An 18,439-nucleotide genomic window follows, 5' to 3' on the forward strand; every position below is an offset into this window, starting at 1 on the left:
GTTTCAAAGCATTGTGGTCTGAAAATATGCAGGGAATGATCCCAATCTTTTGGTACCGGTTGATACCTGATTTGTGACCCAGGATGTGATCTATTCTGCAGAATATTCCATGTGCACTAGAGAAGAATGTGTATTCCGTTGCTTTGGGATGGAATGTTCTGAATATATCTGTGAAGTCCATCTGATCCAGTGTGTCATTTAGAGCCTTTATTTCCTTGTTGATCTTTTGCTTAGATGATCTGTCCATTGCAGTGAATGGGGTGTTAAAGTCCCCTACTATTATTGTATTATGTTTCTTTCATTTTGTTATTAATTGGCTTATCTAATTGGCTGCTCCCATGTTAGGGCCATAAATATTTACAATTGTTAGATCTTCTTGTTGGATAGACCCTTTAAGTATGATGTAGTGTCCTTCCTCATCTCTTATTATAGTCTTTGGTTTAAAACCTAATTTGTCTTGGGGCGCCTGGGTGGCTCAGTTGTTAAGCGTCTGCCTTCGGCTCAGGTCATGATCCCAGGGTCCTGGGATCGAGCCCCACATCAGGTTCCCTGCTCAGCAGGAAGCCTGCTTCTCCCTCTCCCATTCCCTTGCTTGTGTTCCCTCTCTCACTGTGTCTCTCTCTGGCAAAAAAATAAAATCTTAAAAAAAAAAATCTAATTTGTCTGATGTAAAGATTGCCACCCCAGCTTTCTGTTGATGTCCATTAGCATGGTAAATGGTTTTCCACCCCCTCATTTTAAATCTGGAGGTGTCTTTGCATCTAAAATGAGTCTCTTGCTGCATATCGATGGGTCTTGTTTTTTTTTTTATCCAATCTGATACACTGTGTCTTCTGATTGGGGCATTTAGCCCATTTACATTCAGGGTAACTATTGAAAAATACAAATTTAGTGCCATTGTATTGCCTGTAAGGTGACTGTTACTGTGTATTGTCTGTGTTCCTTTCTGGTCTATGTTACTTTTAGGCTCTTTCTTTGTTTAGAGGACCCCTTTCAATATTTCTTGTAGGGCTGGTTTCATGTTCGCAAATTCTTTTAGTTTTTGTTTGTCCTGGAAGCTTTTTATCTCTCCTTCTATTTTCAGTGACAGCCTAGCTGGATATAATATTCTTGGCTGCATATTTTTCTCGTTTAGTACCCTGAATATATCATGCCAGTCCTTTCTGGCCTGCCAGGTCTCTGTGGACAGGTCTGCTGTCAATCTAATGTTTCTACCATTGTAGGTTACAGACCTCTTGTCCCGAGCTGCTTACAGGATTTTCTCTTTGTCTCTGAGACTTGCGAGTTTTACTATTAGATGTCAGAGTATTGACCTATTTTTATTGATCTTGAGGGGGGTTCTCTGTGTTTTCCGGGCACAGAGAGGGGGTTCTTTTGATGCCTGTTTCCTTCCCCAAATTAGGGAAGTTCTTTGCTGTAATTTGCTCCAATATACCTTCTGCCCCTCTCTTTCTTCTTCTGGGATCCCAATTCTGATGTTGTTTCGCTTTATGGTATCACGCATCTGTCGAATTCTCCCCTTGTGATCCAGTAGTTGTTTATCTCTCTTTTTCTTAGCTTCTTTATTCTCCATCATTTGGTCTTCTATATCACTAATTCTCTCTTCTGCCTCATTTATCCTAGCAGTTAGAGCCTCCATTTTTGACTGCACCTCATTAATAGCCTTTTTGATTTCCACTTGGTTAGATTTTAGTTCTTTTATTTCTCCAGAAAGGGATTCTGTAGTATCTTCTGTGCTTTTTTCAAGCCCAGATAGTATCTTTATAATCATTAATATGAACTCTAGTTCCTACATCTTACTAATGTCTGTACTGATTAGGTCCCTGCCAGTCGGTACTGCCTCTTACTCTTTTTTTTTTTGAGGTGAGTTTTTCCATCTTGTCATTTTGTCCAGGGGAGAATAGATGAATGAGAGAACAAAATAGCAGCTTATGGATATTAATTTATTTGTTGAGGGGAGAAGGCATAGTTTTGTAGTGACTCTCATTTATGGGAATGGCTTCATCCAGGATTATGCAGCATTCAGTTATAGCACCAGAGAAGACAGAGGGTGGGGGAGTCAAGTCAGTTCAAGACGGGTCGTTTTCTAGGGTTGGGTATGTATGTCTTACATAGGCTGGTGGGAGAAAGTTGAGGGTACTAGGAAGAAAGTAATTGAAGTAATTGGGGTTGAGGGCAGTAAGAAGAAAATGAGGAAGTGATTGGTATAATAAAATGGGAGAAACAAGGAGATTTTGGATACTGGAGAGCTTATGAGCCCAGAAAACAGCTGTTGTAACAATAAAGGGAAGGAGCTGAAGAGTTACTAGTTATTGAGATATTACAGCTCATGATTTTGTAGGTAGAGCAATTTACATATTGCTACTATCCATAGAAATGGGTTGCTTTGGTATAGGTGAAGGTTGTTGGGAGTTGAGGAACAAAAGGAACGCTGAAGGACAGGTTGAAGAGTGCATTGGTCTCAAGGACATTGGGAACCTGCCATAACAAGTCAGAGAATAAGTATGTATAGAAATTTTATAAACTGGTTCCAGGGGCACCTGGGTGGCTCAGTCGTTAAGTGTCTGCCTTCAGCTTGGGTCATGACCCCAGGGTCCTGGGATCGAGCCCTGCGTCTGGTCCCTGCTCAGCAGGAAGCCTGCTTCTCCCTCTCCCACTCCCCTTGCTTGTATTCCCTCTCTCACTGTGTCTCTCTGTCAAATAAAATCTTTAGAAAAAATAAATAAACTGGTTCCAGAGTCCTCAATGAATGAGGTAGCTAAAATACTGGGAAGACTAGAAGGTGGCATAGTTTGATGGTATATATCTGAAAGGAAACAGGACTTTTGATAAGTATACTTAAGTAATCATCTGAAGTGCTTATAGAGATTCAGGGCAATGCCCATTGAGGGTGGGAGAATGGGTCCTTCAAGGCTCTACAGGGCCAGCTGTGCTTCAAGGGGAAGAAGTTGGTGAGTCACAGTGGTTTTAGGGGATGACAGTATAGAAAAGAGTCATTGAAGAGAGGGGGTCATGGATGAACAGCGTAATAAGCATGCCAGCATAAGTTGAGGTCCAAAGAGGTTTTAGAAGCTTGAGAAAGTTAGCAGACTCCAATCTTTATTCAACCTTCTGTTGGAGTGTTGTGGAGAAATTGCTCTGGTGTCTTCAAAGAGAATGTTTTCTAGTTAGGAACCTTGGTTTCTATCTAGAGTTTTAATTGGTAGAACTGGAGAGACCTTGAGCAATTTGGGGAGAACAGATGTCCCTAGGATTTTGGAACAGGAATTAACCATATCCCTCAGTCTCATGAGAGGTAAGAACTCAGAATTTTTAGTAGGACTAAAATCACAGATTATTAAAGACTGCATGCTTGGCTTGAGGATGTGTTTGCTTTTTTGTTTTTTATTTCTTTTCTGCTTTTATAGCTCTTTTTCATCTGGCTTTATAGGGAGTTGAATTTACAGAACCCATAGAGGTTTTTGATACTTAGAACTGTGCCTGGAAAACAAATATTTATACATTATTATTATTATTACTATTATTACTACTACTACCAGTAATAGCATTATAACTTATTTATTAGGAACAAAGTTCTTTATTTCCCTGTGAAAGATGTTTTAAGTTTAAATTCGGAAGTTGTTGATCACTTAAGATTATTTTTTTTCTAAAGCTTTTTATCTTAGTGCTAGTGACATAGTATGGTATCCAAGCTTTCTGAGATTAGAAAAAAGAGGTAAAACCTGTTGACTTTTTTCTTCCTCTTTTGAAAATTTTAGGTTAACTTTACATATAATGAAATGTGCAAATTTTAAATGTACAGTTGATTGGATTTTGAGAAATGCATACACCTATGTAAACACTACCCCAGTTAGATAAGAACGTTTTTATTACCCGGAAGTTCCCTGGTGCCCCTTTGCAATCAGTTCACCAATCTCTCTCCCACCCCCTTTCCTAGGCAACCACACTGATCTGATTTCTATCACCATAAATTAGTTCTGTCTGCTTTAGAATTTTATATAAATGAAATTATATAGTGTGTAGTCTTTCATGTATAGCTTCTTTTGCTCACAAAGTCTGCGAGATTCATCCCTTTTGTTACAAAGTCTCAACAGTTTATTTTCATTGCTGAATAGTATTCTATTATATGAATATACCACAATTGGTTGTTAATTCATCTGGTGATGCACATTTGTATTATTTCCAGCTTTGGCTCTTCTGAATAAAAGTGTTATCAACATTCATATATAAATTTTTTTGTGGACATACGTTTTCATTTCTTTTGGGTAATGACCTAGGAATGGAACTACGGGTTCATAGGGTATGTGTATGTTAACTTTATACAAAACTGCCAGTTTTCCAAAGTAATTTAACATTTTCATACTCCCAGGAATGTGTGAGAGACACAATTGCTCCAACATGTTTGCCAACCTTCAGTAATTCTTATAGGTGGAAATGATATCTCATTGTTGTTTTAACTTGTATTTCTCTGATGATTAATGATGTTTGGCACCTTTTCATATGCTTATTTTCCATTTTTATATGTTTTCTTATGAGAGGTATGTTCACATCTTTTGCCCAATTTATTGAATTGTATTATCTCTTTTTAGTTTGTAGGAGATCTTTATATAATTTAGAAACAAGTCCTTTTTTTAAGAAAGTCGTGCTGTGAATCTTTTCTCCTAGTTTTTGACTTGAACTTCATTTTCCTAACAATGTCTTTTGAGGAGCAGAAGTTTTTAATTTTGATGATGACCAGTTCATCTGTTTTTTTCTCTTTTGGTTCATGTTTTGTGTGACCAGTCCAAGAAATCTTTATTTACCCTAGGTTGTGAAGATACTCACTACATTTTCTTCTAGAAGCTTTTATACTGTTATTTTTTTACATTTAGGTTTTTAATCTATCCCAAATCAGTTTTTGTGTGATATGTAAAATAAGGGTCAAGATTTTTCTCTCTTTACTTTTACCAGGTTTTGGAGTCCAGCTGGTGACAGAATATCCACACTAAGTTTTTATCTGTTTTGATCCTTTGTTTTCTGAAATAATATTAGTTTCCAACTATGATTGTGAGATCTCCATCTTGACCTCTGCATACCATGAGGTTTCAGGCTCACAGTATAGATTCAGTAATGAGATTTACATTTTGGTTGATCTCCCCTGTACCCTTTGCCTCCAGTGTGTGGAATATATATGTCATGCATTACTAGAGGGACACCTAGACACAACTTTAAATAACAGCAAATCAATTGAGAGAAAGTAACCCTGCTTTTAGTCATTCAGTTCTTTTGGATTGAGAAAGCCTCTATTTGATTCTTTACTTATTTCAAATACTTGCTAATACCCTCCCTCCCTTTTTGTAAGTAGTGAGATGGACTCAAGCTCACTCACTGCCTTGCTAGGCACCAGTGTTCAGCTAGAATTTAGTAATATTTTGCTTTCCTTTTAAGTGATTTTTTTTTTTTTGCTACCTTGTATTTTTTCACAATAATTACTAATTTTCCACTGAAGAGAGTGATTAAATTTTACCTTTAAAATTTTTGTTTTAAAGGGTGCCTGGGTGCCTCAGTTGGTTAAGCAACTGCCTTCGGCTCAGATCATGATCCTGGAGTCCCTGGATCGAGTCCCACATCGGGCTCCCTGCTCGGCAGGGAGTCTGTTTCTCCCTCTGACCCTCCCCCCTCTCATGTGCTCTCTCTCATTCTCTATCTCTCAAATAAATAAATAAAATCTTTAAAAAAAATTTTTGTTTTAAAAAATTTAATCGATTTTAAAGAAAAATGTTAAATACAGGTAGGATGAAGGGGGATGACAGAATTGGAGAATGTGGTATGTGTTGGAGGTTGGATGTGGCCCTGATGGAAAAGGTGTATGGGAGTAAGTGAAATTTGGGAGTTGCTTCTCCAGCATTTCTCAGGTGTCTCAGTTATTTCTGCTTTATCTGCAGAACTGACTTGTTTAACAGGTGTTTCCTGAGCATCTGCTTTGTGCAGAGAAGTGTCCTGAGAATATGAGGAGAAATCTGGTGTTCTCCACCTTGTCTAAGGTAGGGGAGAGGACATGTGTTGATGTGGCTACTAGTGTGAGTGTATGATGGTAAATGCTGTCAGAGCAAGTGGCCAGGATGTCTTTGCCCATGAGGAAGGGGAGGTCATCTCTAGCTGGGGTCTTGAGGCCTTGGCTCAAACTAATGTTTTTACAAAACTACATGTCTTTCTCCCTTCTATCTTGAATCTCTCTTCCTAAATCTCCATCAGTTTTGGTGGGAGAAGGGACTGTCGTTTGTAGGCATTACTCTGAGAAGGACTGTGTCCAAAAGGAAGTCACGTTCATCCTCAGAAGACAGTGGCTCCCAGAGTTCCTCATCTAGCACACCTGTGTTTAGTTGGATATTTACTTAATTGTTTTGAGTCCCAGGTTCTTCTTTATTGATGATAGTGAAGCCCAGTATCCTTCCTGCTTCATTAGACAGCATATGTAAGAGACATTTATGATGTACATTTGTACATCCATATTATTTTCATTCTTATTAGTATTTGAAATACTGATGGTTAATGATTTTGAGTGCATTTTAGGTGTTTAATTCTTTTTTTCTCTTTTTTTCCCCCTAGGTCTTGATGCAGAACTTTATTATGTGAGAAATGACCTTATTAGTCACTATGCTCTATCCTTTAACCTGTTAGTACCCAGTGAGACAAATTTCCTGCACTTCACTTGGCATGCAAAGTCCAAGGTAAGAGAGTGGTCAACCAGAGATGCCAAGACAGGACCACTCAGGCCCAGAGGCCGATGCAAGGGCTGTATCTGAGGGATGGGCTGCCGTCTGTGTAAAAGGGTCTGTGGGTGGTGGGCTGTGGCAGTACTGGGTCTTTTCAGATTTATGTTTTAAATCTTTAGCCTGTTCTTTTTTTTTCTTTGTTAAAGATTTTATTTATTTATTTGGCAGAGAGAGAGAGCACAGCAGGGGGAGTGGCAGGAGAGGGACAAGCAGACTCCCCACTGAGCAGGGAGCCTGATGTGGGGCTCGATCCCAGGATCCTGGGATCATGACCTGAGCCAAAGGCAGATGCTTACCTGACTGAGCCACCCAGGTGCCCCTCTTTAGCCTATTCTGTTAGACTTTCTCAAGTCCTTTAAAATGAAGGTAGCCATCATTTATGTGACTAGCTAATGACAAAACACTTACATCCTTTCAGGCTTTTCAAGGAGGGATGCAGATCTAGTTTGAAGAGGGAACAGTTGGACCTGCTAATGACTGCTGTTACTGTGAACTGATAACAGTAGAAGATGGGGAAGTGGGCTAGGTGTTTTGGACATGTTTGATATAATGGATACAGGTCTGCCATTTATAGAGAAATGGTAAAAGTGGGATACAACAGATGCAGGCACCCATGTGTGCTGAGGCTAAGCTCCTTTAACAGTAAGGGACCTTCTGCCTGGCTTACTTGTTGCTAAATTCTTCACATTTTCTCTGACTGACTCCATGAACATAGGTTTTCTCATAGGTCAAAGAATGGGGGCTGAGGGTAGAGCCCACCTCCTCCAATCAACTTTAATTTCTTTTATTAGCATTATAATAAACAATAGGATTTTATTTGGGAAATAAAAATAGTTTTGCTACTAAAATCTCTTCGAGTTTTTTTTTTTTAAGTATTATAAAGTGGTGTCTGTCCTGACATTTGTGGCAAAGTCGTTTAAATTTGATGACTTTAACAAGATCTTTTTATCTACTTAGAAAACAGTAAAGAATATTAGGAAAATTCAAGTATTAATAGAATTGTTTTTACAACTATTGAGACTTTGTAGATCTATACCCCAAAGTAATCATTGTTTATAGTTTGGTATACTTCAAACTCATTTTTTTAAAAATCTTTTTAAACAAAAAGGGGATTTTATCATACCTATATTGTACAACATTTTTCCCCTTACTAATACTGTATTTCGGCATCTTCCCATTTCTCTACTTGTAGATTTAACTCATTTTCTTTAATGGCCTTATAGTATGATATTATATGGATATATGATTATTTCTTAAGGGCCTCACTGACTCATGGATTTTTGATAGCATTTCACTATTTCAAACAATGCTTCCTTTCACTGTTAGAGATAGTTTCCTTCAGTTCATCTGGCAGGCAAAATCCATGGCACAGGGATAGGGAAAACAGTTGGTAGTTCATCTTTTGTTGATGTTTCTTCCTTTGTTATTGATGAATATAGAAACAGAAAAAATATGTGTGCAAATGTGTACCTGGATATATGTATGTATGTATGTGTATGTATATATAGGTATATATGTGTGTCTGTATACATGCATTGAGAAATTTTTGTGCACTTGTGGAATTATTTTTGAGTAGTAAGTTATCACCAAGTAGTGAAATGGCAGGGTCAGAGTGTGCATGTTTAAAATTTTGGTTGATATTGCCAAATTATTTCTCCCTTCCCTCTCCCAAGATGGTAGCAATGAACCAGCGTTCCTTGCCAAGTGAATAGGGGTGCTTATTTCTTCAATTCACTTATTTTTTTTTTTAAAGATTTATTTATTTATTTGAGAGCGAGAATGAGAGAGCATGAGAGGGGGGAGGGTCAGAGAGAGAGAGGCAGACTCCCTACTGAGCAGGGAGCCCGATGCGGGACTCGATCCCTGGACTCCAGGATCATGACCTGAGCCGAAGGCAGTCGCTTAACCAACTGAGCCACCCAGGCACCCTTCAATTCACTTATTAACACTAAATATTTTAAGTATAGTTGTTTGCTAATCAGATGAGTAAAAATGATTATATAACTACCCATATATTCATATTATTATTACAGTTGATCCTTGAATAATGTGGGGGTTATGGGATACTGATGCCCCCCTGTAGTCGAAAATTCATGTATAACTTTTGACTCCCCCACACTTAATCACTAATGGTCAAATAACACATATTTTGTATGTTATTATATACTGTAAATCTTACAATAAAGTAAGCTAGAGATAAGAAAATGTTAAGAAAATCATAAGGAAGTGAAAATCCATTTACGGTATTACACTATAAAAAAAAAAATCCATGTAAATGGACCTGTGCAGTTCAAACTGGTGTTATTCAAGGATCAACTATATATATATATATACTCAAGCATACATTACAGAAACATTATACACACATATTCATACAGGCATTAAAATATAGCTGCAGTAATGCGATTAAAGTTGACTTAGCTTGGATTCTGGGTAAAACATGTGCCTTGTCTGGAGCACCTCAACTATCCAACATTGTTGCCTTGGGGTATCCAAATATGGGCCTGCTTTTTTAGTGGTGGATTCATCTTTAGGGTAAAACCTGCAAAAACAGAGGTCAAGAGAGAAAATTCATGTGAAACAATTAAGAACATTTAGTAAATGGTAACCTGGATATGCTGAAGTGCCAAAAGATACAGATAATTCAGAAAAGGTTCACATGAGACATTTTAATCTGAGATATGTCAGTTTCAATGAGTAGGCACCTGAACTCTTCAAAGAAACTGCACTAACACATTTTCCAGTATTCTTATATAACATTATGTGACATTATTTAGGGGTGGGGGTAGCTTTTAATTTTGATATAAGTTCCAACATAAAAATTACAAGAATAGTACAAAGAATTCTCCTATATCGTTTACCCAGATTCACTGATTATTACTGGTTTGCTTCATTTGCTTACTTTATCATTCATTCTTTCTCCCCACCCTCAGGCACACACACTTTTTTTCTCGAACTGTATGAAATGAATTGCAAGCATCCTGTCCCTTTAGCCTTAAGTACATCAATTTATATGTTCTCAGAATAAGGGCATTCTTTACATAACCAGAGTATAGTGATCAAAATCAGGAAACTTAACATTGATACAATACTATTATCTAATGTATAGTATTCACATTTCATCAGTTATTCTGATGATGTTCTTTATAGGTCTTTTTTTATTTGATTCAGGATCATGCATGCAGTTGGTTGATGTACCTTTAGTCCTCTATTAATCTGGAACATTTCTTTGGCCTTTTTTCGTGTGTCTTGACCTTGATATTTTTGAAACACAGTGTCCCTCAATTTGAGTTGTCTGAGGTTTCCTCATGATTAGATTCAGGAATGTCTCTTTGCTAGTAACACCCCAAAAAAGCTGTCCTTCACAGTGCACATGGTATCAGCTTATCCCATTACTGGTGATCTCTGCTCACTCAGTTCACTAGGTTCCTCCACTGTGAAGTTTTCTCCTCTATAATGAGTAAGTAATTGTGGGGAGATTTTGTGAAATCATATTTTAAAAATTCCATTCTTTATCATGCTTTCAACTGCTAGTTTCTGCATCTGTGTTTAGAATTAGTTTTCACTTTTTAGCCAGTGCTGTTGAAGAGATTTGTATGTTCCCTCTCACTGGAAGAGGTCAGATCCACATTCGGTAAATATTAGGTGGGAGTATTGTAGAAGGAATGGGAATTCAAGCATTTGTGGAGTAGCTGGTCTTGAATTTTAAGTTCCCTTGCTACTCTGAGATCCAGTGTTTCTGTGAACATCTTTCAGGCAGAGAAGCTTCTTATATTCTCCAAAAAATTGATACTTAATCCTTTGTTACTTTTCCTACTTTTAATGCTGATGAATATAAAAACACAATAATACATATATTTTGAAGTAGTGAAAAATCTAATGAAATAGAGAATCTACTATTCTGTTGACCTTGAATAGGGTGTGATTATTTCTGGACCCACTTAGGAAAAAATAATGATACATCATGCGAATGGTTCCTGGGCAATTATATGGATAGTGACTTGTGAATAAAAAGGCAGTGTGGCATGTGGCAGTTGTAATTGAACAGAATTCAACCTTCTCTTAACCTTTCCTTTTTAAAAATACACATACATTGGATGTTTTTATTTGGAGTGAGTTTCAGGGATCTGATATTGCTGATAGTGGATGTCTGAGGAATTTTAGGAGCCTGCCACAGGAGGAAGTTGGAGTGGAGGAGAGTAGAGAGAGGAAAGGGTTCAGATGAATATACATATTTGAAAGGGTTCAGATGAATATATGTACTTGTACTGGCCTAGGCACAGCGTGGGTCAGGAGGCGCCCTGGTATAGCTCTATGGTCCTTCTAAATTCTTAATGAATAATTTCTAAACTACTTCTGTGGCAGGTTTTAAATACCATCCTTAGTGCACATTTGAGCTACTATTGCTGGTATGATATTCCTGGTAAGGCGGAAAGAAGTTCCCTGACTTGTTGGAGGGCGTCACCACCTATTTACACATCTAGCCAGAATCCTAGGGGGGGGCTATACTTCTTCTCCTACACCTACCAAGTCCAGTTGATTATCTCTCATAATTATACCTTAAATTCATCTCCTACCTCTTTCTGGACCTGATGCCCCATCTGTAGTTTGGGCCTTCATTGTTTCTTAACGAGATATGGAAATAGTTTTCTAACTGGTCTCCTTGCCTCTGGACTGACTTCTTGCTGCACTGCTGCCGCACCTCACCCCCCACCCTCTGCCCCCCAAAACTACTCCAGGGCTCTCAGTTGCCACCAGAATAAAGTTCTGATTTCCTAGGAAGCCTTTATGATCTTGTTTCTGCCTTTCTTTTCTACTTCCTCTTCAGCTAGTTGTTTAGTGCCATTTTGTTTTGCAATGTTTTGAATGCTCTGGACTCTGTTACATTGCTGCTGTTTGCACTGCTAGAAATGCCCTTTCCCCATTCTTTATCTCTTGAACTCCTGTTCATCTCATAAATCTCAGACCTGGTGTCACCTCTCTGTTGGCTATGTCAAGTGCTCCTTTCTGCACCATGGCACCCTTCTCTTTCCTCTCTCATAGCCCTTGTCATACTCTAAGAATATTGTAATGGTTGATCTTCTTTTCTATCTCCCTCCTAGATGCAAAGCACTTCAAAGGAGGAACTCCTTTTCATCTGTCTCTGTGTTCCCTCTTCCTGGTATATAGCACCTGGTACTTAGTTACAGGTGCTCTTTTACTGACCACAGAAGAGATGCACAGGTAGAAGCCACAAAGCACAGCTCAACAAACAGGGATCTTCTTAGTGGTTAGAGCTTTTTAAGGTTGGAATGTATTAGGAATGGTGAATTTCCTATTTCTAGAAGTGTGAAACATAGGCTGGGTACACTTGACACCAGTTGTCCACCTGGGATTTGTCAGGTATTTCACTGTGATTAAAGTTACAAATTTGAAGACATGAATGGAATTCATAGATTGAATATATAGCTAAACTAATTTCGCAAGTTCATCTGTAACAGGATTTAGAATTTAGGGGCAAGTAATCATCTTCTATCTTAAAATATTTTATAATAAAAATCTAAGGAATATGTTTGTGTTAATCCAGTTTCAGGCTTTGGCCGCATTGCAACCCCTAATTCCAGTTTTATGTCATAATCTCTTTGGTAATTTTGGCACAGTTGAGTAATTAAACTTTGTTTATTTTAAAAATTTATCTTTTGAATAATAATGTATGCATATGGTACAAAATTCAAAAGGCATAAGGGGTATACAGTGAAAAATAAGCCCTCTATACTTTGCTAGTCCATCCCCAACCAATCTAGACACCAAGTTGCCCTTCCATTGGCAACCACTGTTATGTGATTCCTGTCTCCCATTCTAAAGGTAGTCGGTACACAGATAAGCATCTTTGTGTGTGTATGTGCGCGTGCGTGTGTGTATATATATATATTTTAACAAGTAACATACTGCGTACTTTCTGCAGTTTGCAGAGCACTGAACAACATATCCTGGTAAAGTTTCTCTGTCACTGCATATAGAGTTGAATGTTTTTTCTTTCAAATCACTGAAAAATACACTATATGGTTACAGTTTGGTTTATTGATCAGTTATTATGAGAAAAAAAATAAGACCCAGATTTGGGAAGGGACTTGCTTAAGGTAGTAGAAGCGGAAGACAGAGGAGATAGAGGTGACTTGAAATGGGAAGGTCACACAAGGGGGTAAGATGTGGCTTCTTCACCTGAGAAGACACAGAGGGTTCTTCACCTGATCATGTTGGCTCTAGGGATACAATCATGAAATTTCTGGAGGAAGGCCACAGCTCCTAAGCTTTAACACTTTATCAGAAGTTCTCAGTTCTTGCTTTTTAAGGTGTGCCAGGAGGTAAAATATTTGCTTCCAAATATCTCCAGGCTCTCCTTGACATACCCGTTCACACTGTAGATATTTTAACATTAGTTTTCACACATCAAAGCTTTTGCTAATAGTGTTGCTTTTCAGTGTTTACCTGGTGGTTGTTTTGTCTGCCAGACCGACTGTGGTCTTCTCAGAGGCTGAAGCTGTATCTTAGTGAGTGGTGGTTAAATACCATTGGTTAATTGCATTTGCAGGTGGGATGAGAACTCTGGTATTTCTTCTCTTTCACAAGACCACATGGTCAAAAAAAGCAAAGACTACTAGGTGGTTTTAACAAATAGTTTCTTCTGTATTCCAGAACATTCACTAATATATGGGAAAAAAGCATGCCACTGCATCTGTTAAGTGTCAGTAGACGTTTTAGGCAGCTGGAAGGCAAAAATATATCAAAATATAGCAGAATACTCCCCCAACTCACATCCACTCTGTAGCTGTTCTCTGGTTTCAGGAAATCTTCATCCTTGTCAGGAGAGTCTGCAGGGAACTTGTCCAGAGTTCCTACAGCAGCCCCAGGCCAGCCGGCAGTATCTCCTGCAGAGTGGGATTTCTGTGAAAAAGGCAGCACTTCTGGTAAATTCAGAGAAATTAAAAGGCTATACGGCTATAGGCAAATGTATTCACGTTAAATCTGTACTGTGTTCCAGAAGGAAATGGCTTTATTCATCAGCTGCCTATTTGCAATTGCCATTTGTTTCCAAGTAAGGGAATATTACCAAAAATGTTTATTTTTTAGCTTATTCAAATATTTACATTTTCTCTAGCTTCTTTTCTGAAACATTTTGGCTCACTCTTTTTTTCTGATAAACAACTGCTGTTTAGATTTCCTTTGTTCCAGTAGATTATGAATGTTAGCTTTAGAACGGATCTGTTTCTTCAAAGGATCATGGGCAAGTGAGAATCCATATAGATCGATACATGGCAAAGTAAAGAAAATTGGACAGTGATAATTGGCAGTTTGTTCTCTAACCCCAGAAACTGCAGTCTAAAAAATTAATATCCTAAGGATTTCAGAGAGAGAAGAGAACTGCCTTGTGAATGCCTGGCATGTTTAGATAGTCCCTCAAAAAGGGAGCCAGCAGAGGGGCAGGCTTCTGTGCTTTATACTCCTTGTTCCTCCAGGCTACTTTTCTAGCCAAAGGGTCAGCCTTCGCAAATCTTCTACCCAGCTCCACTCACAAGCTCATTTCCCTCCTCCTCGCCTCTCTGAGATACTCGGGTGCTAATCTTGTCCCCTGCCCTCTGCATTGCCATTAGGGCCTTTGACCCCGTTTGCCATTCTCTGCTTTCCTAGAAGTTCTGGTCCTTGGTTAGCTGTGCCTCTGCTTATAATAACTGAGACCTAGAATAAAAGAGACAGCAAATGTGGGGAAACATACATTTGGCTTTGAATCTGTTAAGTTTGAGAGCGATAAGATTATAATATATATATATATATATCTAGTAGGTAATTGGGCATATGGGAGAGCTTGAAGGTATAAGAGAGTGAGAGACAAGTGGATGATACGAGATTCTATCAGTGGTGAAATGGACTAGAACCTAACATACTAGAAGAGAGTTCATTATTTAGAGAGGAGGATATATCTCTCCTTGGGACTGGAGTACAGAGGTTGAGTACTCTAACAGATCTCTCTGGTGCTGATAAGAATGACAGAAAGGAGGTTCCTGTGGGTTAGCTGAAAGAGATGACGACATTGTCTGAAGAGTGAGGAAGTAGTAAGGGCAGCAGGTGGTGAAGTGGTGAGGTCCTGTGACATTGCAATGAGTAGACTAGGGAGGGAGAGGAGTTGTGAAGAAGGGCTTGCTGGCAGGATTAAGGGCCTGCTCTGAGCCTGGAGGGTCCTCTTTGTGTAGAAGCACCCTTCTCTCTGGGGATATGATTCCCTGCAGCAGTGCTGGGCAGCAGTAGAGTTAGCGATTGTCAGGGTGCTGGTGTGGCCCTCTGAGGCACGAGGGTGCCAATATGACTGTGTCGGTAAGTCGTCTTTGGAGCACAAGCTCTGGGAAGTGAAACCAAGTCCTTGTCTGGGCTAGAGAGGAGGGAAATAGCTGAATTGGCCATTGCATTCAGCTCTGAGCACAGCCCTTGGCTTACAGATGTGCTTCATAAATGTTGGCTGAATCAGAGTGGTGGAGACAACTGGTTTTGTAGGAATCAGAAATAGTGATGGGATCTTTGATTGGGTGGGATTTGTGCATTTGTTGTGGTTCTGGATTAATTCTTTATTATGTAGCAATGCTGAATACTTAATATTGGAGCCACCGGGAAGATGGCAGGAGACAAAGTGAGCCAAGGGCCAAGGCCTCTGCAAAGTTTTTGTCTGTTGTTGATGTTGATGGTATGAGAAATAGCCATCTTGAGTAGAATTTGTGAACTTCAGGATATAGGGGATTTTGCATGAGGGAAGAATGTCTAGAAAGAACCTAATGATCCTAAAAGAATCCTGTCTTGGCCCTGAGGGTCAGGTGTTGTAAGAACTGAATGATAGGGGAAGAGATGACTTCTGAGGAAAGTCAGGTTGCGGGAGAAGGTGGGGAAGACAATTGTGAAAAGCCTAAGAGTGTAGGAGGCAGTTTTAGAATAGTGGGGGTCCCAAGATGGAAGACAGAACAGAAGAGCTGCAGCAATGTTCTTGGCAGAGCACAGGAGTTTGTGTCAGAATCTCTGGGGTCAGTAGTAAGCTGTGCTTGTGGGGAAGTGGGGCAGTAGGGTAGCTACTCTGGAATGACTGCTGATGCCACTGGGGTCTGCATTTATCGGGCGGACCTATGCCAGCCTGAGAGCGTGTTGTATTAATTATCCTATTTGATCCTCATAATGTGTTGTAGTAGCCTCATTTTACAAAAACTGAAACTCCGAAAAGTAAGGGTCACAGAACCTCATGGTTCCAGTCCAGTTCTTGCTTTATTTCTTGTGCACTTGCCCTTCGTGTATTGTCCTGTTCAAAGATAGCATGGATATAGGGATATAGCCAATGCATTCCCTTAGTATTGTTGGAAAGCCTGCTCCTTCTTGGCCCAAATGCAGCCAGGGTGTAGCTGGCTCTCTAGCACCCCCTGGTGGCAGTGACAGTATTGTGGCGTGCTAAGGTAAGCGTGAACACTGACTAGCTCAAGGTACCAGTAAGTCCCGGATACGCAGCAGCAAGAACATTTTCTTTGTTGTGAACATGGCACTTACCAGATACAGCCTTTAACAATTGTTTGTATATGTATCTTAACTGCAAAGTAATAGTTTGATATTTGTATACCCCTACAGTGTTCAGGGACATTCAAGTATGAAAGTGTGAAAAGAGACCCACTCATAGGGGGAGTTAAATTCATTGGCATGAACGCTTCTTATCCATGCGTAGACAGATTTGCCCCAGCCAATCCCTTTCCTTATAAGCTAGGATGATACTCTCTTCCTATTTCTTTTCATCTTTATTATGTCCCGTTTCATTGGCTTTTTTCATTAGCATATAAACACATTGTAATACCTCTCATTAAAGAAAGAAAAACCTCAGAATCAGTACACACACACACACACCCCCGCCCCCCAACCTGGTTCCTTTTTTCCTGGTTAAGTTTCTTAAAGAATGGTTTCCTAAACCTGTTCCTACCACTCTTTTCCCAACCCATTGCTCCTTGGCTCTTGCCAGTTCTAGCTCTTCACCAAAACCACCCTTGTGACCACTGAATGGGAGAGGAGTACCATTCTTACCAAGACCCCAGCGGGGTGTACAAAGAGTAACGTGAAATGTAAGGCCTCATTAAAGGTCTTGAAGGTGGCAGCTGTTCCGAATTTCAGCTGTTGTTTTGCAGTTTGAGCTGTTCCTTCCATGACCATCAGTTTAGCAATAGGGCTGTATTTGTTGATGCTGGTTGGTTTTTGTTTTTGTTTTGTTTTTAAGATTTTATTTATTTATTTGCGAGAGAGGGCACAAACAGGGGTAACTGCAGGCAGAGGCAGAGGGAGAAGCAGGCTCCCCGCTGAGCAAGGAGCCCGATGGGGGGCTCGACCCCAGGACCCTGAGATCATGACCTGAGCCGAAGGCAGATGCTTAACCGAATGAGCCACCCAAGCGCCCCAGATGCTATTTGGTTATGTTAAGCCACCTTTGTAGGCCAGATATTGATAGTTGTTATTGGTGTTCCAATGATATCTTCATAATTACCTCTTTTCCTTTCTGGATTCTGAATTACTTGAGAAATAGATTCAGAGATTAGATGGGCTTCCAAACATAAACTTTCTTTATGGTGAAAGCTGGACTAGAGATATTCTTGAGATATGCTTTGTAATCTGCTTGTGGAGTGAGTGGATCTGCAGAGCAGACCTTCATCCACCAGCCACATGGAAGCCCTCAGAGCCTGGCATTTATCAATCAGAGAAGATATTGGTTACTAGTCAGTGGTCTGTAAATTACACATCTCAACAACTTGGCTCTTCATATCTGTCTCTTCAGGGCCTTTCTGTCCGTGGCTGTGTAGTCCTCAGCAAGATTTCTGAATCCTAGAACGAAGATTTTATAGGAGAGTTGTAGTACTGTTCTAGACATGAAATAGAGGGTGGCTTACTGGGTTGACTTTTTATCCAGTTGAAAATTCCTAGGACTGTTTATGACAAGTTGGATTTTGTTATAGCTAGGTTATTTGTACATTTGAAAGACTCATGCATTTACTAGTTCATGAGCTAATCATTGAAGTCAAACTGTTAGTGTCCTTTCTGTTACCACAGATTCAATTTGTTTGTTTCTACATTTTACAGGTTGAATATAAGCTGGGATTCCAAGTAGACAATTTTGTGGCTATGGACATGCCCCAGGTCAACATTTCTGCTCAGGGGGAAGTTCCACGCACTTTATCAGGTGAGTCTGAAAGAGTTAACATACTGTTTTCAGTTGTGTCCCCCATATCCCAAGAAGAACAGTTTAATAATTGATGCGTAGTATATCTTACTTGATAGGCTTAAGATGTATAAATACTTTGAAAAGTAATTTTTGAAAATCCTGATTATTTGCACTGTATTTTAAACCATCCCCTCTTTTCCATCCCTTCCAGAACTGTCTGTGCTCACTTCTTCCTTGTCTCCTTTTCTGCATTGCTGGCCTTGGCCTCCTCCTGTGTCTGGTCTTGTTCCTCTTGGACTAAATTCCCACACCGTGGCCTGGATCATCACTGAACACTCTTATCCGACCAAATGACATCAGTCCTATCAGGGCCCACTACCCCCATCAACTGAGTACATTGCAGACTCTCCCGCCATTATGCTGTTGTGTATCCTCTGCCCCTACCTGCCTGTCTGGCCCTGTTGCTGCATTTTGCCCCAGC

At 39.6% G+C, this 18,439-nt stretch overlaps 1 protein-coding gene across 5 annotated transcripts in view; it reads left to right on the plus strand.

Moving 5' to 3' along the window:
* RYK (receptor like tyrosine kinase) overlaps positions 1 to 18,439 on the plus strand; it is a 98,497-nt gene that overhangs the window by 25,975 nt on the left and 54,083 nt on the right. For all 5 annotated transcript variants that reach the window (XR_008505061.2, XM_054504412.2, XM_064587493.1 and 2 more), the window contains exons 2-3: positions 6,589 to 6,710; positions 17,877 to 17,976. Coding sequence is in view for 4 of the 5 variants with exons in the window: in XM_054504412.2 (XP_054360387.1) it covers positions 6,589 to 6,710; positions 17,877 to 17,976 (222 nt within the window). In the remaining variant the exon portion in view is untranslated. The remainder of the gene's footprint in view (positions 1 to 6,588; positions 6,711 to 17,876; positions 17,977 to 18,439) is intronic.

Source organism: Mirounga angustirostris, unplaced genomic scaffold (assembly GCF_029215605.1).
Source record: "Mirounga angustirostris isolate CCGP_5_RB_7025 unplaced genomic scaffold, mMirAng1.0.hap1 SCAF_1, whole genome shotgun sequence".
Lineage (NCBI taxonomy): Eukaryota > Metazoa > Chordata > Mammalia > Carnivora > Phocidae > Mirounga > Mirounga angustirostris.